Raw genomic sequence first — 22902 nt, 5'->3', positions numbered from 1 at the left:
ATATTAGCATAACACAGAACACACTTATGGTATAGGGATTGGGATTTTAACATAATCAGCAAAGTCCTTGATTTTTCTGACCTTCATCTACTGATTGGATCTCCTCCTCAGATGAGCACCTTGAGATCAAAGAGAGCGGGTCTCCAAGGCAACCAAACCGTTCTTCAAGCATCCAGCAGGAGGGAGCGGGGCCTGTGGCTACAGAGAATAGAGCAGTGCTCCTTGTCACTGCAGCAGAAGGAGACCGGCAAGGAGAATCGACAGGTAACGTCTCAGCATCTCTCTATAATGTGTACAGTTTCTTTCAGTTATTTCTTGTCAGTGTTTGTGGTTTTTGTTTTATGTTTCTTTGCTACTGTGGTGAAATGTCCAGGTTTTGCGTCTTGTATCATGTTCTATACATGGGGCCACCAGATGTGTCAACTGAAGCTACATAGAGGTGGGTTTTGAATTTGAGTTCATTGACACTGGGTAGCGATTACAGTTCTTATTACTGTAACATGTAATAGATCTAGATGATTGGGCTTATACTTGTTACTTACTTGTACTTGAGCAGGTAAGGTCTTGATTCTTGCGAGCTCCAAGAAAGGGTGGCTCAATCACCAATATCATCCAGGTTTTGTATCTTTAATTTAGTGTATCCTGTTCTAAACGTGAAACGAAATTCTGGTCATGATTTTTGGGAAGCACCTGATATCCTAACCTAAAGGCTTGTACATGCAAAACCCAGTATTGGATTTGGGCTCATTGACATTGGATCGGGATGACAGCATTTGTATGTGCATTGATTGTCGTAGATAATTGGATTATTTGTTACTACTAGATGCTTGAGCAACTTGAAGCAAGATTCTTGTGAGCTCAAAAAAATAGGTTGCTGGAACACCCAGGCCCTTTATTAGCCCACACCTACCCTACATGGTGTCTTCCAATGTATTTAATGTCTTTGTACTGGTCATACATTTTTGTGTAATTGTTCACACAAGTCTTAGAGTAGAACAGAAAATGAAAAAAAATTTATACCCTGCAACAATCACTTGTTCCTTCAGCCGCTTTCTTCATCTTAACTCTTAGAACTTAGCAGATGTGGGGATACATCAAGACATATTCCCTCTTTGATCAACAATGAAACAATAAATGATATCCCATTGATGTTGAGGTAGAAAGACATGCGATGTTACAGTGCAACAACCGCACTTCTTCTGTTTCTTTGAACAGGTCGGCTCATCTTAATGTTGATTATCATGAAAGCTGGTCTGTGTTGGTAGTTACATGTTCAAAGTAAAAATTTTTGATCCAACACAAAGAATGGTTCTTACCTAGAGCTTTTGGCCAGCTAGAGAATGTTGATTGGCTGTGTGGAACTGAGATTCTAGAATCGAACGGACACATTGATTCTCTGACACAACATTGCTTCTAACGAGCTGCTCGTTAAGATTACAGACAGCCCGTGGAGAGTGTAACGGCAGCGGCGCACAGAACTGCCACAAACTTTACTGCCTCCATTAGTTAGTCTGGACCTTCTGGCATGCTCTGAATGCAAATTTGAAAGTGGCAACCGCCACAGGGTGAAATCTATACTTTTCTTAGTTGCTAACAACTTCAAGCCGTCTGTCTATAGCCATTAGGGACGACAGTTTTTGTGGTGAAATTTCTATGTCTGTCGCTAACAAGCTTACGGAGTCTGTCTATAGCCATTAGAGACTACAGTTTTTGTGGTGGGATTTCTATACCTACTGTATACCTGTTTTGAGTCACTAACAAGTGTACAGAGCCTGTGTATAGCCATTAGGGACTACAGTTTTGTGGTGGGATTTTTAATGTTTTGAGTTGGTAACAAGCGTATGGAGTCTGTTTATTGCCATTAGGGATTGCAGTTTTTATGGTGGGATTTCTGTACATGTTTTGAGTCACTAACAAGCTTACGCATGTCTATTGATAGCCAAAACTGGATACAGTTTTTGTGGAGGATATTCATGGTACCGGGAATAAGTCTCCATTGCCCGTATGGCCAACAAACATCCTTGCTATGGCTGGAAATGAATGAAAAGAGAAAAAGCTTAGTCTACCAGAAACATTTTCCCCACAAAACACAGGAAATAGGTTACAGAGGGTCAAGATAACAAAATATTCCAAAATTTTCAAGATAATAAAATGCACCCATAGAATTATTGCACCTTGAAGTTTGGTGAGCTGGCTAGAACACTAATAGTTACAATATCTAGTGTTACCATCATGTAATTTTATCATATACACAGTATGTAACTTCAATTACACATAGCACCCATACATTTGTATGTACATGTACAATGTACTTTCTACTGAAGCTGCAGTCAAATTCTTTAGATCAGCAAGAGCTCAATTTGCTTTTCTTGGAAAGAAGGTGCATCGACCCTGCCTCATTCTTCAAGCCCACTAAAAATACACAGACTAGAAAGGCACCATTGCAAACAAGCCGGCATTTGCGCTTCTAGGTTGTACACTCCCCGGCTGTCTGTCACGACATGCTTGCTTTACCATTTAGCAAGCTGGCGTCAAGCCTCTTCAAACAAGCCCTGGTGATGGAAGAAAAGAACGAATGTAAATTTGCTGATGTTTTAAGGATCAACTGACGTACGTATACGTACATACATCCCTCAGTTTCCTGAGGACATATATAATAGACTGCAGGGAAAGACAGTAGCAGAAGTTTTGAGAGCTGAGCTGCTTCTAAGCAAGGTAAGTGGTACACGGTATTAAGTAGCATTTTGTTGGGATAAGTATTTACTAGTTCTCAACATTATACTTCCTGTGAATGATACTAGTAGATCACAATTGTTCATGGTTCCAAGGCTAGACTGTCCTGGAACTATATTATATGACATGAATAATGTGCAGTGCTAGTTACTAGAATGGTAACTGCCAATTTTTCTCATCATCTTTGAATACTGCACATAGCTCTTGCTTTCCAAGGGTCATTTACCATTTGTAGAGTTGACAAGTACCAATGCGATGGCCAAATGGGTAGAGTCTTCAGTTTGCATTCGGTAGGTCGTAATGTCAACGTAATGTCAAAGTAATGAAGCTAAATTTCGGTAAAATTAAATCTACCTACTAGTACCGGTAGATGATTTTCTATTAATGTAAAGCAGGAAGAATACTCCTTTACATGTTTTCTTGTCTAAGTTTGTTCTGTTGTTTTAATAATAGTACATTGTACAATTGTAAAAGTATCAGATGCTTTTGAAGGACTATATTTTATACTCCCTTGTACGTACATGTGCACATCTACATGTACACATCATTACACCCCCACACTACACAGAAATGAAAGTTTAGAATGCCAAAAATTTTGGAATGCTGTTTGTGTAGGAGGTGGTTTCAGATTTTCAAGTCCCAATTAAGAAGAGCTCTGTCAACCGTTAGCTGCAAGGGATGCTATTTGCAAGCTCACAATTGGGATTAATTATGATTTTACAATGGCCAAGCTTTAAGGTGTCCTTTCCTCTTTAGGCACATTGTCTAGCACGTGTGCATCGCTTTACATAAGGCCTCATACATACACAATCTATTTACAGTTACCACAGCCAAGGGAGCTACAGGTATATTGTTACTAGTAGTTTTTGTGAGGTGGGCAATTCAAAATTTATGGAATCTTTTTGACACAACAAAAAGTACAGGGACTTTCATAAACCATAAAATAGAACTATGAAATAAATCCTTAAATTCTGCTAATACTCAACAATAAGGCCAAGCATAAATAAATCTGTTATATCTTGCTACAATTGGGTGGGGTCAGGCATTTTTTCAGGCATTTTTTCATTGTGGAAGTTGTCACGGTGTCTTAAGGTGTCTAATATTCAAATCTGCATGTGGCATCAAGCCTCCTAAAATCTATAAACTTGTACTTAGCAAAGAAGAGTGAATTCCTATCCTTGGTGCTGACTGCCATCCACACACAAAAAACATACCTGTCCTTGGTGCTGAGTGCCATCCACACACAAAGAAACATACCTGACCTTGGTACTAAATGCCATCCACACACAAAGAAACATACCTGTCCTTGGTGCTGAGTGCCATCCACACACAAAGAAACACATCTGTCCTTGGTGCTGAAGCTATCCACACACAAAAAACATACCTGTCCTTGGTGCTGAGTGCCACCCACACCCAAAGGCATACCTGTCCTTGGTACAGAATGCCATTCACGCACAGAGGCATACCTGTCCTTGGTGCTGAATGCCATCCACACTCAAAGACATACCTGTCCTTGGTGCTGAATGCCATCCACACCCAAAGGCATACCTGTCCTTGGTACAGAATGCCATTCACGCACAGAGGCATACCTGTCCTTGGTACTGAATGCCATCCACACACAAAGACATACCCGTCCTTGGTGCTGAATGCCACCCACACCCAAAGGCATACCTGTCCTTGGTATAGAATGCCATTCACACACAGAGGCATACCTGTCCTTGGTGCTGAATGCCATCCACACTCAAAGAAATGATGCTGAACACCATCCACACACACACACAGAAACACATCTACCATAGGTGATGAACAATCTCAAACACAGGCACACAGACCTGTCATTGGGGCTGAACACCATCCTCACACAGACCTGCTTTAAAGCTGAACACCAACCACACCAAGGTCAACAAATCTGTCTTTAAGGCTGAAGAAATTCAAGAAAAAACTTATTTGAAACCATTTATCAAAAGTTTGATATAGCTACTTGCTGATCTATATGCATCACAGATGCTTCCATGATAAACACACAGGACTGTCACACAGGACTTCTGAATGGCTCTTTCGTCAAAATGAATCAAATTGTTGAGAGTGCTTCACTCAACTTCACACAAAATGAAGTTTGGCTGTGACAGCTGTTGTGATCCAGATATTCCATATAAGCTAATTACGTTGAACCTTTAGTTTGAATATGGTACATTTATAGTGTTCTCAGAAGTAATGGCATTACAGAGAAACGCTCGAAAACAGGATGTCAAAAAATAGCTGTTTTCAATGCTGCTGTTACACAGCCCATACACTACATGAATCAATTGTACTGTCCTTTGATCCCAACGTGCCTCAAGTCAAAATATGGTGCATTCGTAGTCTTTCATGAATCAAGCAATTGCCTTACGAAATCGTGGAATTCTTTGAACACAGGATGTAGAGAATGAATGTCTTCGCTGATATTGAAAAGCAGAATCAGCCAGACTTTACAGGGATACGTGATATTGATCCAAATGTGTCTTGAGTCGATTACACCTTTACTGAGAGAAGAAACAGCTTAAATTTGAATTCATCCGGTTCAGAATGTGAAGGTCGATGGAGAGGGGATGCATACTTCATTCCAATTTTCTTAGTTTATGTCGCAGCCCCGTAGATTTGTCTGCCAGCAGCCCTGAATGGAGGGTGCACACAGGAACCGCGATCCATATTTTAATCGGGAATTCGTTTGTAGTTTTTCAGGAATCAATTGCTTCACAGTGGAATCCTTTCAACACAGGATGTCAAGAAATGGAAGCAAATAGCCCATACCTTACCTGAATAGTGTATGTCTCTTCTATTGAACCAACCAACTGACGGTTTTTCAAGACAGTTACCCATCATTAGAGCCTGCAGGGTTCATGTTAATTATGTGGAAGCATTAGGATGGGTCTGGGTCTTATGTAAGGCCACCCTCAAATTATGCTTTACACTGAATTGTAAAGTTTGGTTGCGAATAACGCAATTAGATTATAACAGCTGATTACTTCTACTGGGAAGAAAAGGGCTTGCCGGCCCTAATAAGGCTTTGAGGTTGATATTTTCCATTCCCAAAATAGAGACCTCTAATAGAAACAGCTCAGGCATAACAGGTTCATGAACCTTGTTTTTGCCTGTATTGATGTTCAGTGCAACAACACATTGAGTGAGGGAGAGGTAGGTTGAATCAGTCCTTTTTATATATAAGTTTTTACATGTATTTTGCCTCATACATGGGATGAATTTTTTTGTTTCTATTGTCAGTGTTACTCTGTGCTAAAATTCCTTCTGTCTGATGAAGATTTTTAATGCAAAACAGTACAAGGTACAGTTGCAGGAGTCAAAATGATTGTCAGCATATTTTGTACTATTTTGCTGTAGAAGTGCCAGTTAATACACGAAGTCAAGTATAACTAAGCCATCCACTAAAAGTTGAAATTGAATAATTTTACAAGTATGCATGACATTGTACAACTTCTTATATATACATGTACATCTACATGACATTGTATATTCTGCATGGTGTTGAAGGTAAAGGTAGTATCATAGCCTTTTTCAGGCTGGAGGGACAGTGAGTGGTTAATCCGCTGTGTCTTGCTATTGGTGGAGCCCATTCCTCTCCTTCCAGCACCTTTATTTTTTTACCTCCCCAACCGAAGTCAGGTACCCATTTTACATGTATACCCGGGTGGAGAGAAGAAGGATGTGTCAAGTGCCTTTCCCAAGGGCACAACTTCTAGCCGGGAAAGCAAGGAATTGAACCCGTAACCTCACGTTTTCGTGTCCGCTGGCCTAGCCACACGGCTACTCAATTCCACATCTGCATGATCCGAGCTAATTTTGATACCCCTCAAGGAAAAAAGCTCTGGAGGTTGTCAAAAACAAGCCGAGTAGCTCATTAAAAGGGTTTTGCAGAGTCATGCTGTGCATAACAAGTTTGCCCTTGTTAGCACCGGGTAGCATCGAGATTCAAATTGAATACAGAATTGCGCTGTCTTTCCGTAGGAGATTAGATTCTTATCCCATAGCTACAATGTCGTTAGAAGTATTGAGAAGGAATGGATCTTCTATTCTTAGTGTAGTCAGTTTTTGCTTGCAAATTCTCAAGGGCTAACTTTATTTCATGAATAGAGTGCATTCACTTTGAAATAAATCAAGCAACATATATAGAACTTTTATACATGTTAGCAGAAGTCATTATAATTGCTTGACAAAGACTGGATTGTCAGTCAAAAATTTGGGTAAGTCCAATTTCTTGTGTTGGAAATTACAGTTTTAAACTTCTTTCACTCTAAGTGTTAATAGCTATAAACTAAGACCAAGATTCCTTTTTTATGCATTTCTGTGGCACAACATGTAACACTACAGATAACTCCTTGAATGTCAGTTGCATGACCCGAACTTCCTCACACTAACCCGACGTTATGAGTGAGCCTTTTTGGTGACGTGTTATTTTGGGTCCACTTTGCCGCGCTGCACATTTTCTTGATCGCACTGCACTTAGTGGGTACTTCTAACAGTGCGAGGCCGGAAGAGTAGCTTCTGATAAAAGGTATTCTATGTCTACTTGACAATCATGGACATGTACTTGGTACTCTGCGCATCTAGAGTGGGTTGTTTGTTATGAATAATCCTGTCACATAGTCACTTTGGCAGACTTTTAACGTCAGGGACGTTGCCAAACAAACTAAAAGTAAAACAAACTGAAAGCTACTCCAGAAATCACTTGGCCTACTTCGCAATCGATCTTGTGTTCCCGTTGGCTCTCAGATTTACCAAGCAAGTGTGAAAGAAGAAAAATTCAGCTAACGATGCACTTGAAATCAAACAAGATGTGTTTAATTTTCTTTGTGCCCCTCTTTACATCTCGTCCTCCTATACTGAATTGTCATGTTAGAATGTCCAAGAACCACAGAAATACATTGTTGTGGTCTTTTACTTAGAGCAAAATAATTTTGCTACCTGTCAGGTCTGTTCCCAAGAGACAAATTTTTCAGCTAAATTCTATTGGACATGACTTTCAATGTTTAAAGGGAACCTTTGAATAAATCACCCCCGCATTGCGGAAGGGATACTGTGCCCACAGTTACCTCGATGGCCAAAAAAAAAAGGACAACAGTCGACCAAGATCAAATGAAGCCAATTAGCAAACTCCCAATACACCTGTGTCCATGTGGTGCTTTGCCCTGGCTAAGTTTAGACCTCCGGCTTTTTGCTTGCAAGCTCAGACAGTGCAATGGTGTACATAATGCCACACAAGCACTCCTGCAGCTACTGTATAATTATGCGGAGTGTGATTATATTGCGCTGCTCATTAACCTCCTCCCTGCTGCCTAAACCGGTAATGAATACAAGTATGGTGCCAAGTATGGCTACCTTAGCAGTCCAAAGGTTAAAGAAGAAGTACAGATAGAGGGTTTTGATCTGTCCCTCATCTTACAATACACTGTAAGATCAGTGTCATGAAAAGATGAGGTCAAATGTCGGTTCCTGTAGAGTTATTGAATGCAGAAAAGGTCTGTGGGATCTTTTACTGGCAAAAGTACAGATGTATCGCAAGACTTGAGTACACAAATCCTTAGCCTTTGCTTCTCAGTTTAAAGTTTAACCAACGTTGTCAAGTACAGGAGCGTCACCTCTGCTCTTTTCATGTAATTCGGTGCAAAAGTGCAAAAGCATTGTAGAATTGAGTAGCCAAATCCAAAGGCTGCACTGCCCGCTTGAGAACAAAGTAGTTAAGTACACTCCGGGAGAGATATGGACTCTTTTTATGTGATTGTAAAAGTTATGGATTAGTATGAAGTCTGGAGTTAATCCAAAGTCTGCACTGCCCACTTGAAAACGAAGTGATGAGGCACAGAGGAGGTCTGTGCTATTTCCATTCTCTCCAACTAGAGGTTTAGGCTTAGGCTTATGTTTGACAAGTTTTTACAACTTTTTATCAGGCTTTCTTTTTTGTACTAGAATCTACAATGTTTACTTCTGTTGGTAGCTGGATACTGCCCTGCCAATTTACAGTCTTGCCAATTTGATACCACCAAAAGACTTCCTCAGAGATAACTACTTATTATATAATAAGTATTTCCATGTACATTTGTACCGGTAACTACTGTAGATCTTTGTAAAAACATTACAAAGCATCTAGTGCTATATTATGTATATATATACACAATCCAATCATCCTCTTAACTATTCGACAGTTGATGATGATACGGCATCAGTTTTGTCCCATGATGATGAAAGAGCCTGGTCATGTACATTCATACAATCGTCGTACGATCACAAAATGAGGGCATTCTTGTAATGTAGTCGTGCAGGTGTCCGGTAAAATTCAGCTGTCTTGAAAAAGGCTGTTTTAGATTCTTGTTCGGTAGTCAGTTCTGTCACAGCCTGCTTGAAAATTCTTCGGCCGCGTCAAATTATCGTTCGACGACCTTCAATGAATGTGACCGTACCAGTAGTTGAGAGAATAAGGTGAAGGTTAAGTCCAGTGCCACTCTGTATTCATGTATGTATGGTTCCCTCTACATGTGTGAAGTCTGGGGAGCAGAAAAGCTCTTTACCAGACACGGCCAGGACCCTTGATACCCATCACGCTGCATTGATTTCAGCTCCTGGGACCGATGAGGAATTTTCCGCAGCCTGGCACTGTCAAGTTCTCGCACATGGACTTGCCACGTGCCTGACGCTTTATTTTCTAAGTCAGGGATCTTAGACCTGCAGAGCTAGACTGTATTGATTTCAGCATTTAGGCCACATCAATGTAATTGGTTCTCGGATTCGCCTGCTTCTTTTTTTTCAGATTTTTTTGCAAAAAAAAAGAAGGAATAACAATGAATCAACTCCAACATACATGTACTCATATTTTGACCTCAACAGTTACTACTAAAAGTTATCACATGGGCCAGAACACCTGTATTGAACATTACATGGTATGACATTACAATGTACTAGTATATGCCCAGGTATGACATTAAAATATTACTTTGTTTCCTTGTTGATATTCAGATCAGCTTCTGATTAATTTAAGTATTTTCTAAATCTGAGAACCATTTATATTGGTATACGCGTGGCTAAATGTGGATAGAAAGTCACTTGTATATGAAATCGCTCGTCAAAACAAAACTCTCCTCAGAATTCAGTGATCTATTTTTATTCACCTGTTGCTATCCAACATCACTTGCTTCAGGCAAATGTGATGGTGGATAGCAACAGACTATAGTATAATAATGTCCTTGCTTCAAGGCACCAGTTCTTTCAGAAATGGATGCTGGCAAGTTGACAGAATTTTGCAGCTCATGCAGACAGAAATTTTGCACAATTTGTCATCTTTGATGGACAAAAATCAGCATTACATTAATATTTCATTAAACTAAGCTTAGATTAAATGTTTCCCCTTGCAGCATGTCACTGGCCCTCTAGGATTGCCTGGCCAACTTGAGGTTCAAACAAATTTAGGATGATGGAAACTTATTTTGAGGGTATTGATAAGGTGCCACGCCAACAGAGTTTTATATATTGCCTTATTACTCCATACTCTAGAGACTATGTGATGAGAAAACAGTGTGTCTGTGTGTAACCAAGATGAGCGGATATTAATACACCCACCAGACAATACCTATGAAGACTGGGAGATGACCTAATTACATGATAGTGTGTAGTTAATCAGTAAGTACATTTGTAATTTAATCAGCAGGAGAGAATATAGAGTCTATATACATGTACATGTACTTGTGCTGCAGATACCACACATATTCGGTTTTACAGATATCTTGTCTCTAGCCTGATGAAATCGCTTAACGGTTGCCGCCCGCCCAACATCCAGCTGTCCCCTGAAAAAGCCACGTACGCAGAGTTTGCGTTACACAGACTATCAGTCTCCCTCAGTCAGAGCTAAGCAAAGGACTAAAACTTTTCAAGAGTGTGATTTGCATTGCAGGGTAGATTCAAGCTACAATACGTTTTGTTTAAAAGCTTTTGAATGGAACATTTCTATTTTTGCAAATGCATAATTAACATTACAGAAAACCTGCATGTGTACAGTGTGGCATATTACCGGGTATTATTGTCTGCATATGTAATTTCTGGCACATTGCAAAAATTACAAATTTAGTATCTATCTTTATATAAAATCAAACAGTCCCTTCAAGCTTAGACTATTTTTGTCATTTCAAAATTGATGATATATGATATCAAAGATACATGTTAAAGTACTGATATAGCTCCTAGGTTTATCCTGCCAGCAGGTCTAATTATTTCAGAACATATTTAGAACAGGATGTTGAATGAGCACAGACCTTTTAGACATGCGTAGGAGTTCTAAGTGAATTGGATACTGTTCATATGTTGGATACCTTATATGTAAGCTTATTGTAAGTCCATCTGTGGTTAACGTTACGGAAAAAAGCTGGTGTGTTACACCAAAGGGTGCTTATACCAGTTATACCGATACAGATACTGTCTTGCCAATTTGATACTATCTTTGCAGCTGCCCAAAGATCTGCTTGGAGATTAGCGTATGAGGACAAATTTCAGAATGTCACATCATGAAAATGGTGTCACTTTACGGAATGTCACTTTTATGAATCTTTCATACAGGAATGATATATTACAAAAGGCTTACATAAGGCGCATTTGAAAATTAGTTCTTCACCCTTGATGAATTTTTAATAAAGGTATATATTATATAAGGCTTTCATAAGGTGCATATAACAATACACATTTAAATACACATGTGCAGGTAGCTTTTTGTTATACGTCATAATGGATTGATTTCACTACATACATTTGTACATTTGGAATAATTTTTTAGGGCATAGAACAGTTACATGTACCACAGCTATTGCAAAGATAATAAGAAACACTGTCTTCTCTGTTTTTTCTTCCGATTATCCAGGGTATTACATCCAAATTTCAAGTCGTTTTATTTCTAACCACACTTTAGCCAGTAAGACCACCTGTTGTCACATAAAAAATGAAACACAAGCAGGATGTAACTCTTGTTTCTGGCATTTCCAAACTGTGGTGTATTTCAAATATTCACCCAACTCCGGAAGACCATTATTGCATTTCACGTTTTGGGCCCAATGGTATAGAGGGTTATATAAACTGGTGCAGGGGACATTGAACTCAAAGTGTGTCATCGGGGCTCGAAATCCTTTTTTCTGCCGTGTGTACTGGTGCAGGTAACATTGAAAATTACCTCACCTGATAACTTTTACTGGCACCGCTCAGAATTTAGGAAGACTCAAGTATAAATGTAGATCATACTGAAAACTGTTAAAAAGGCCATTGCAAATATTTCTTTTCATAATTACAGTATATACTCCATATGTGGTAATAGTCAATGCAGAAAATAAACATTCACAGACACCTACAGTTGTATATCATAATTTTGATAATAATAACAATCTTTGGTCAGTGCATGTTAGGTGCAGGTAGATATCAGAAATACAAATGTACCTGGCACCTGCACAGCTAAGAAATTTTGAGCCCTAGTCATAGCTCATACATGAGTAATGTTTGCAAAAGTATTTACAATTTAACTGAACAAAATTTAGCTCCATAGGCCTTATCTAAGTGCCCATCGCAATTGTTTATGAATTCGGATGGCAGAGCCAGATACAGTTGGATGCCACTGGTAGTAACCTCCTCTATAAAACTATACCCATCTGGGACTAGCCTGAACCGGTTCGGGTGCCCAGTTTGAACTGGTTCGGGTGCCCAGTTCGAACTACATCAATACAGTTGTAGCGGATATTTGAATAACAGACCATGGTCATTTAGGAAACATACACAAGCAATTTGTGTTACTGACAGTCTAGAAAACGTTGAATGATACAGAAATATGCCAAAACCTACAAAGAAACATGCACAGTCTTTGACAAAGTATTCTATGTGACTGGAGTTATTTCTGTACATCCAATAGCATTACATCAACCTACTTAACTAAAAGGTGGAAAGTGTTACTCCAAATACAAAGTGACGAGTGACATTTTGGCTATTCCAAGTAGCGCTTAAGTTTCCATCTCCGCAGAATGCCCGGAACGTGGTCGCTGTCCGGACTGCTTCCTCCTCGGTGGCCGGTAATCTCGAGGCGCCGGCCCTCTGTTTGCTAAGTCCTGCCCATGACATTGCCTCTCCCTCTGACGTACTTCCTCTGCTATTTCCATGCACAGCGCCTCCCCAATCAATCCATCTATTTATAGAGGCCCCCTTGCCAGGGAGGCAGGCACACAGACAGGAATTCCAAGGAGACTGGGTCAGTCCACCTGAAACGGGTGATTGTCGAAAGATATCTAAAATCTTACAACGAATATCTATCGTAGTTACAAAGTCTAGGAATTAATTTGCTGAAGAGAAGATAGTTCTGCAGAGAAATTGCATGTTTGGATTGGAAGAACAGAAGTTACACTCAGTAGGAAGGTGTCCCACCCCCAGTATTTGACGTGGTTGGTTCCGAGTGTTGACTGGGGAAGGTAGAAGCTCATTCATATCACATTCTGAGCGGCTCTGCTGTCTATAAGGCTGACCACAGATGCTGACGGGGAAAGGTACCGCCACCGACGGCTCGGGCTCAAACAGGCGCTTCTCGCTACCCCTGTCCTGTGTCAAGGTGAAGAGAAAAATCGCGCCCTACATTCACAGGATGAGCCTGGCTGATGTCTTGGTGGTGAGTGAAAAAATCTCAGCATTAACTGAATATCAGTTGACAACAACAGTACAATAGAGTACAATAATATATTTGTCACCTTAGTAGTGGACTCTGGTCAGTTTCTGATTTTGCAGTATATATATATTGTTATGATGATTCGTACCAAAGAATTGCAAATGTTTAGACCACCACAAATTCTATCAGTTCTTAGGGCATGGACAGGCTTTGGAGATTGGGAATTGTTGTCATTTCTATGCCTATTGTCAGTGTTATAAATATTGCCTGTTGCGGTAACAATTACATACTTTCTAATTTGTTTGTCCGATGGCTTGCCTAGATAATCGAATTATAATGGAATTAGACTTTCAGACATTAATTGTAACTGAAAACGGCCCAAGCAGAAATGACAAATTGCACTCGACAAAAGCTTATCATTGATATCAATAGCAGCATTTATCTAATCACTTGAATTGTCCATAATTGTTGACAATAAATTTCCCTCGTATAATGTAATATGTACAATTTTCTGTAGAATTTGAGTATAAATCCATTCACTTGAATTTTGTATATGCATTTGTATGCTCTCAGCATTTTGTGCTTAATAAAAGTGCTTACAGTTTTTCCCTGTTCTGTGATATGGATAATGCAACAACAACACTGACATATATATATATATATTCCGTTATTAAGAACATCCCTTTGCACAAACTGGAACTGCTGTATTATGTCAAGGAAAGTTGGTTTATCAAGTTGACGTTTTCCTTGAACCGAACATTTTTAGCCAGGAATGTTTCTCACTTGTGTCTGAACAGTCGATTTTAGGTTTGGATTTCTGTCGTCTTCAGAAAAAGGCAGAAATTTCTTGTTCAATGTTGTTCAGATCTTCCATTTTTTAGCATCTTGTTAGAAAAACATTTAGCCTTCACAATATTGCGTCCATGGCAGAGAGAATAGGGGGGAAATCAATGTCAAGGCTGGAGCCTAATCTTAGAAACAGATTTGTGGTCTCTGTTACTAAATTTGGCATCAGAAGGATAAACACTTACCCTGGCCTCCTCTGGTACAAGGAAGGAAGGACAACAACACAGCTGGAGGTTAATCATGACTGAAGTTTGTTAAACATTCAGATTTGACATCTGTACTACATTTTGTTACTCTTTTGTTCTTGCCATTCAAGTTTGTCTCCTTGACTTTTGCTGTGATTGTGGATCAATTTATTACGTAGCAGTATCTTTTCTTATGTTATATTTACTGTCAGAAAATGTAGGGTTTGGTGGCTTGTAGAAGGATGTAACATTTGCTGTGACTGTTAGTATTGGTTTAGAAGATTTATCTTCATGTACAAATATATAGCCCATGGCCAGCATCTGGCACTATTTTGTTCTCAGTTTCACCAAGTATGTATAGCCTGAAGGCCATTTTGCATTCCTTTTGACACGTTGCATAAGATAACAGTTTTAGGAAAATGAAAGAAAGATTAGATTTAGAAGATTGGTTTAGGCTGTCCTATATAAGTCACCCCACTATCTGGACAGTCTCGTCAATCAGTAGAAAATGTTGTCAGTAGTCATCTGTCAGTATCTGCCCACACAGAACACTTATTACCCAGGAGTTGATAAGCCCAAGTTTTGTGGAGATACGGCGTCTGTGGTATGTTTTAGGATTGTGGTACCTGACAGGTCATGCTTATGTATTATAAATTTTTGACTTTAGAGAACATATAGCTGCCATTCTGCAAGTTTCGAGTCAGGGAGAATTTCATTGGGAAAGTGCCACACGGCTATCCGAAAGTGTGTCTCAAATTTGACTGAGTTTTGCTTTGGTTTCTAGAATTTAAAAAAAATTGTGTTCTGTGCAATTCATGCAGTAGTCTCTGCATGAATAATATTATTAGACGAAACAGTCTACAGACTACAATATTTTGAAAGTAGGACAATGGTAAGCCTGCCTTCCTGCCTATATGCACAGGCCAGGTACTGGCCCCTTGCTCCCCTCTGTTCCTCCAGCCAGCCAGCCAGTAAGAGTAAGTTTTAAATTGCCTGGTTTTATTTAGCAAAATTGGTGTCATGGTATTAAACCAAAAGACACAGTTTTATGTTGCCTCTTTTTTACCTGACTATTAAAGTTTGCAGTCACCTTTCCTATGGTGACTTCAGTATAGTCTGTCTTTCGCTGCTCCAAACCTTTGACAGGCTTTTGATGTCTGTTTACCATGCATGTCACTCTTTCCACTCTGGAGTCATGTGAGGAACCCGTCTAAGCAGCTTTCCTCCAGAGCATGTATGTGAACGGGATTTTGATTGAAGTTCAGAGCAACGTGAAATGCATATCTCGGTTCCTGCACAGAAAGGCTTCACCTTAAGTACATGTAGATGACTGTTAGGAGCAGCAGACACTCTTGCAGGGCTCGAAGTGACATCTGCATATATGCAGGTTAGTGGTAAAATTGGAGCTGTGCAGGTATTTGTGAGGTCTACCTGCACTGGTCCATGTACTGTTTATATGCAGGTTAGTGCAGGTAAAATTGGAGCTGTGCAGGTATTTGTGAGGTCTACCTGCACTGGTCCATGTACTGGGTATATGCAGGTTAGTGCAGGTAAAATTGGAGCTGTGCAGGTAGTGCCAGGTACATTTACATGTATTCCTGACGTCTACCTGCACCTGCAATGTCCCATGATAAAACCGTCCTAGATACTAGCCTTAGCAGTGCGCACATTTTGTACAAATTACAGGCATGAATCGGTGACTCCAAAGAATGCATTGCATTTATCATATAAAACAGCAGATAAAAAAGGGTTGCTACCCCCATTTTGGGAACATTTTCAACCCATTGCTCTTTGATGGCCTGATAGGCAAAGAGATAAAGACAGTTAAACTTTTTGGCGCTAGCTGTATTAGACTGATGGCTGGAAAAAAGCAATACAGGTAGCAGACAGACTTACTGCATGAAATTGCATGCATGCATGTATGAAATTTTTTATGACCTACAAAACCTTTGTGTAGCCAAGAGGAAAGCTAAGTACATGTTCAGTATTGCTTCAGGGGTCATGCTCGTCCATGAAATGATCAAAGGAAGCCCATAGATCCTAATTATGCCGTGTTGCACACAAAGGGCTGAGCGAACACGTGTAGCGGACACACGCGGCCGGCAAAAGACGGCTTGATTATCGTATTCTCTCTGTGAATAGGAGGCAGCTCTTTCATGCCTGGTTTTATCTGGTGCAAGGCAGGAAAACAACAGCTGCGTTGGTCATTGGAGCCTCAAATTTTAGTACTAGTGACACCATAAATTGTCTGTTATGTGACCTTCAACAAGCCATTTGGCCAAATTGCAGTCTGTTGTTTTGATACAGGTACATAAACATGGCCAGTCAGATCTACTTCTTGATATGAAATATCACTAAATTTCAGAGGAATAAATGCCATTTTGAAGGAAAATGTGGGCTTATAAAGGAAAAAAACAACAACTTTTTTCAGTTTTTGGGGATAAAAAGTACTGATCATAGACTTTAAATCTGCCCGGCATATATCTAAGCAGAATAAAAATCAGGGCTTAACAGTTTTGAGGTGGACCATTGTCTGTATGCTTTGCATGAGCTGCATGCAACAGATTGTGACTAAGTTAAGAGCTGCGTGTATGCACTGGAGTGAAATGCTGTTGAGGGCAAATTCTCTAATTAGAGGTTAGAAAGTCAGCCCCTGTGAGGAATGGATAGATCATTCCATCTGCCCTTTTAATACCCGGAGGACTCAGAATCATCTGACAGGAAAGGTTAAATGAGGGATTTGACTGACACGTGCCATCGTAATCAGTCCACGTGTTCTATTTGTGCTGGCTTTTTGAGCTCTGATAGAGGTTTAAATTTCTTTTGGAAAAGTGAACTCGAAACAGTTTCCAGCTCACCGAAGGATGGAAAGACATACGATAAACGCATTATATGCACAGTGTATAAGGTCATTGTTCCCAGGGTAATTTTCCTGGCTCTTTTCAATGAGTGCAATGAACAATGACCCTGGTTTAACATCTCATCCTCATTCAAACTTTCCAGTACATGTAGTATTTATACCTAACAGTCAGGATTCAAACCCTCAACCTCTTGGTCCAGAGGCCTGGTCACTAATATGCACAAAGCATTATGGAAGCCTATAGGACTGCAATATTTAAGGAGAACCATGTGCCTGTATTTAAGTGGTCATCACACGTAATTTTTGTGATTGCCCTGTGACACCAACCAGCCTCAACATGAAAAAGTGCTCAGGCTATGCCATTCAGGACTGTATATATACCAATTAGCCTAGAAAGGAAGACGAATATGTAACTTTCAAAAGAAGTTGTGGCCAGTCGCTGACTTACTGGTGTTTAATTATAGCTTACAAAGGTGACCCATTTTTTGGTAAATTGTAATGTGAAGGCTGAGGACCTACATGTAATAGGTGAAGGTACAAAAATTTAACTGAAGCTTATCAAGTCAAACTGAAAGGTATAGAAACGAAGATACAGAATAAGAAAAAAAATTACATTATAGTATAGCAACAGTTATTTTTAGAGACTGTTTAGTCCAGCACAGTAACATTTGTCTGTTAATTTTCGTAATACGTAATAACATGTAGTAACAGTTTTTTTTTTAACTTACACAATCATACTCTCCACAATTTAGCAAAAGGAACTGTAGATTTTGACCCAAATTTATGGACAAAGTGTGATAAAAAAACAACACTTGCACAAAGTGTTGATCTCAGAAAATCAGAGTTTAACATGCACGCTGTGATCCTGCCTCGTCTGCCCCTGAAGACTCATATTCAATAACCCAAGCACGCCTCGGCACAGATAGGGCAATTTGCATGTGCGTCATTCAGACTACCATCTAGCCTGCTGATGGGCAAGGTTAATGGAAAAAGAAACTGTTAAAAGGCAGTCGTACTTAAGAACATACATGAGCCGTGAACACGAGGCATGAATTCTACCTTCCGGACTCTAAATCTGGACCTTTATGGTGCTTATTAAAAAGAAATGCGATGTGAAGTCGTCATTTTGATATGCAAGGTTTAATTTTAGGGGAGCAGAGGGTATCATTTTTTGCACATTACTGCAAGGAAAAATAGCGCTGGGGTCAACATCAAGCTATAGGGTTAACATAGGAAGCATGGGGATATAAATGTCTGCAATTTGCTCACAGCAGTTGGTGATGACAGCCAATTCTCTAAACCTCCGCCGTTGACTTCTAATTATGGTGTAGACAGACCTTGTTCAGTATTCATCGCAAGTCATTTTCTTCTGCTTCAGAATATACATGTACATGTGTGCATTCAGAATCTTGTTGGCTTTGAGTGCACAAATACTGGACCAGCAAAACTTTGAGTGCACAAATACTGGACCAGCAAAACTTTAAAGGCATTCTATATCCTATGCAATTTTAGGGGGGCAAAACAAAAAATATTCTTTATGAGGAAATCTGTTGTAATGTACTGACCCGTTGCTTGGCACATTTTTATCATCACTTGAAGTTGAAGCATTTGAAATAGCCAAGAAACAAGATACATGAGGTGTGCCTTCATTTTTGGGAACCACCCATCAATAGCTAGAACCAGCCTACAATACAAAACAAGCAACCATTTTCCATGAGTGACATTGCATTTTTGCCTCACACTGTTACAGATATCAGTATGCTATTGGATTTGGTTGATTCAACTTGCAAAATGAAAAAGAAATGACCAGAAGATTGACTTTGAAAATCCTGAGCTCTGAAATTGCATTGGATGCCTTTAAAAATGCAGTAGATACATTGTATTGTTGTGCGTAGAGTATTTGGGAGTTAACACAGGGATTAAATCTAGGAATGGAGGAAAATAAATCACAGGTGTGGGCCAGGGTTTGTTGGATTAGCAGCTCCTTTGTCAGCTGGAAGTCTTTCACAGTTAGTCCTGACAGGCCACCATTTACGTAAGGATGACGCAGGCATAGCTTCAGGTTTCCAGTGAAGTCAGGCCCTGCTGAAAAACTTTCCAACAAAAATAAGCACATCCGCTGATTTCTTCCATCTCAAAACAGTTTGATGCAATTTATAGAGAGCATCTTGACAGTTCCTTTGAACTCAGCCAGTGCCAGTGGCCAGTCAGGATATGAATTAATCTGGGTGGCAGACTGTTTCCAGGGCCTCACAGGCCAGTTCCTAGGCTGCAGAGCTAACATGCCCCCAAGGAAATTATATCACAGCTCCACTCAGTTAGGCTCTGATTCACTCTGGGCCTAGCGTACTATGGTCTGGCATCCGGATCCAGGCTAGATATGAATGAACTTTGTATTGAATTTTAGGGCAAGAAAATCATGTTCCTCATAACAGTCACTTGAATAAATCTTACCCTACCCTTGTTGCAGTCTTATGATTATAAGACTTTGAGTACGTTTTTAAGCCAATTCATGCCATTTAACAGTGGCTTTTTAACCCTGGCCCTCAGTTTACGTTGTCACAACTCTGTTCAGTGGGGTGATAGATTTTAGGTTTGTTTTCTTTCAGCTGACAAATGTTGTTGACATTCAGTAACACTTGATTATGTAATGGACACCATACTGTAGTTCACATGAACTTTTGACACATAACAGATGCTACTCACTCTTTACTTTCTTATTTCTTTCCTTTCTTCTGTATTTAGACATGTCAGGACTGGTGTTATGTCCTGAAAAAACTGTTTTTTACAAACAAATGCCACTATGAATAGCCATTGGCACAGTAGTATTTGACGAAGACACTTTTTGCATATTTGTGGTAAAACATTTCATGTATTTTCAAATATTACTTATCCAGCTGCTCCAGTTCTACCTCTGTTGGGTGTAAAATATTGTTGTTGCTAAGTTTAACTTGACACACAATGAAATAGGTGGGCTAATTTTTGGTAATTCTCAAGAGAGTACTGTGAGGAATAAGCAGTCCTGGAATTTTCAGAACAATTCTTGAAAATATTTGTGAGCTAAAAGAACACAAGATACATACCATTTGAAAAATAGAAAATAAGTACTGTAATTTTGATCCTCATTCTGTTTGTACTCTTTGCCATATTTATAAATGATGACTGAAACTACATAGAACCAACACAAAGAGCAAAGATCCCCAGACCTGAGACACCACTGGCTTTAACTTTCAGAAGGAGTTAATCTTCCATTTTAACTCATCTGGAACTTGCTAGTCTATATTTAGTCCCCAGACTATATATAGGTCCTCCCTAGGGACCTCATGTGGTTTTTGTTGAAAGGTTGGTTAACAGTAAACAGGTGGCGGGGTCTGTTTGGCAGTTTTCCCTCCTCCTCCCTGCCAAGTCTCTTGTCCTCAGGAAGGGGTCGACACAATGTTCTTATTATAGGCGGAAAAGTATACGAGGTTCTACCGTTTAACAGTTATATGGGTGTACATTGTGTTTGATATCAAAATGGGTTATGAGGAATATGATATAACCTATAGGCAACGAAAATGATTTCAATGCAGTAAAACTGGGTTCTGGTTCAATGTTCTTGCTGTTTTTTTACTGTAGTAAGAATCAAGAATTTTACCCTGATTTTCTTGGCTAAAATTTCAACCTTTGGTCTTGTAGAGTTCGTTGACCTGTTGGATGGTTGAGGTAACAGGAAGCAGCCTGGGTTTGTTTGATTTGCCTGCCTCCAAATTAGTCTGTAGGCAAGATGACTGTCCCTAGAGAGTACCACATGTGGGGCTGAGAACACTGAGGTCATTCACCCCAGGATATAGATGGCAACTCCTCAGGTACAGTCAAACTTGCAGGAGTGACTACCTCTAAAAGCCGGTCATCTGGCCATAATGGCCACTTTTTCTTAAGCATTAAAGGACTCCCTAAGCTTACCACTTGTCCAGCACAACTGCAACTGGCACTATTTAGGACTGTACATATGGCCCAATCTCTGCCCATGATGACGTGTCATTTTCCAGCATATGGCAGAAAGTTTTTTTTTTTAATGATACCTTGCGAGAACTGGCCAGCTTGCCATTGATCTCATGTTTTTATCTGTTGTCCATCCTTGTAAATGTATGAGTTTTTGATTGTATACACTGACCTCTCCTCACACTGTGTTCCCGCAAGTGGCCAACTGGGGGTTACTCCTGGCCATTGACCCTAGTTTGAAAGACATTTTGTTTATTAATGTGCTGACCACATGTACAATGTTTCCTTGTCTCCAGCCTACCTCATGGAACAGACATGCACTGTTTATCCAACCTCCTTTCTGCTATATGTAAACTCATTAGGAACACAAATTTGCTGATTCAGCAGTTTTTGAACCAGATCCCAACCCCCCAAATGTTCACTCTAAGAGGCCCCCCCCCCAAGAGCCTTCTTACTCTGCCAGTTATGGATGTGAATGAGTCCCGAGATGACCGGATATGCTCCCGAGTGTCTGTGCCTATAACTGACATCACGTGCTTACTCTTTGTGTTAGGGGTCCCTATTGCTGAGTCAGGGATAACTCATTTAGTTTTGTATACATTTATTCATTTATGTGTCTTATGAAGATTCACCACATTTGTGGAAAGATTGACATAATAGGTGAATATCATATCACCCTGTCAAAGATGTCAAACCTGAGACCAGTTTTTAACCACTCGCACCAGAAAGGATCGCTGCTTTTTTTATAAATGTGGTGGGATCTTTAATGCTGAAGGAGTGGCTGTCCTGAAACACTGCTCCTCTGGCTTTACGTCCTATCCAAGAGAATGTTCCTAACCGAAGCTAGGTACTCAGAGGAAATGGTGTTAAGTGCCTAAGAAACACACCACTGGGGCCTGCCAAGGACTCATAAACCTTCGGATTCTGAGTCCACAACCCTAGACTACCTTGCCACCGTAAATCGTATTAGTATTATCTTAAAAGTTGGCTGGCACAGTGAAAAATGATCGCTTTTGGCCTCCGCACACTCAGTGTCCCTGCCAGACGAGAGCTTTGGCGTCCTTGCCCTTTTTGGGTGGATACCTTCAGCTGTGTCCGGTGTTGTCCAAAGTATATCTTTGTCACAACAATCACTGTGCCTCGAAAGTTCTGTGAAATGTTAAGTACTAAATCTCTGTTTTCCTGTTGTGTTGTCCAGGAGCACTCGGACTGGAGCACATGTGGCATTGGGGAAAGATGGGATATCGCTGCTATGGCCAAGTACATGCAGGACCATAGTGAGGAGAGCTCCAAACTCGGGCTGTGCCCCCTCAACATGGGTCTCAATGGTATCATCCAAGATGGCGGCTCCCCGCAGCCCAGCCCGTCGCCTGAGTCGCCCCGTGACAAGTCGATGGAGCTGAACTCCCCTCACGTCCACTTCCTGGTGCCCAACGTGCCGCACGAAACGTTCGAGGAAAACATGGAGGTCGCCTGTCCCGAGGCGAACAACTCGGGCACGAGAAAGCGCAGGATATCGTTCCTGAAGAGATCCGGCACCGTGAAGAAGCGGTCGGATGAAAAGGACGGCATCCTGCTGAGGCCACGAAGCCACTCTGCAGGAGTCCTGAATAAAGGCGACGGACAGG

General features: G+C 40.3%; 1 protein-coding gene across 2 annotated transcripts in view; it reads left to right on the top strand.

Moving 5' to 3' along the window:
- Positions 1-22902, top strand: part of LOC109466087 — a 67862-nt gene that overhangs the window by 36211 nt on the left and 8749 nt on the right. For both annotated transcript variants that reach the window (XM_019763697.1, XM_019763696.1), the window contains exons 24-25: positions 112-264; positions 22473-22544. In XM_019763697.1, the coding sequence (XP_019619256.1) occupies positions 112-264; positions 22473-22544 (225 nt within the window). The remainder of the gene's footprint in view (positions 1-111; positions 265-22472; positions 22545-22902) is intronic.

Source organism: Branchiostoma belcheri, unplaced genomic scaffold, assembly GCF_001625305.1.
Source record: "Branchiostoma belcheri isolate BF01 breed outbred unplaced genomic scaffold, Haploidv18h27 scaffold16, whole genome shotgun sequence".
Classification (NCBI taxonomy): Eukaryota; Metazoa; Chordata; class Leptocardii; order Amphioxiformes; family Branchiostomatidae; genus Branchiostoma; species Branchiostoma belcheri.
Note: the sequence above shows the minus strand (reverse complement) of the source record. Positions and strands in the feature narration are given on the sequence as shown.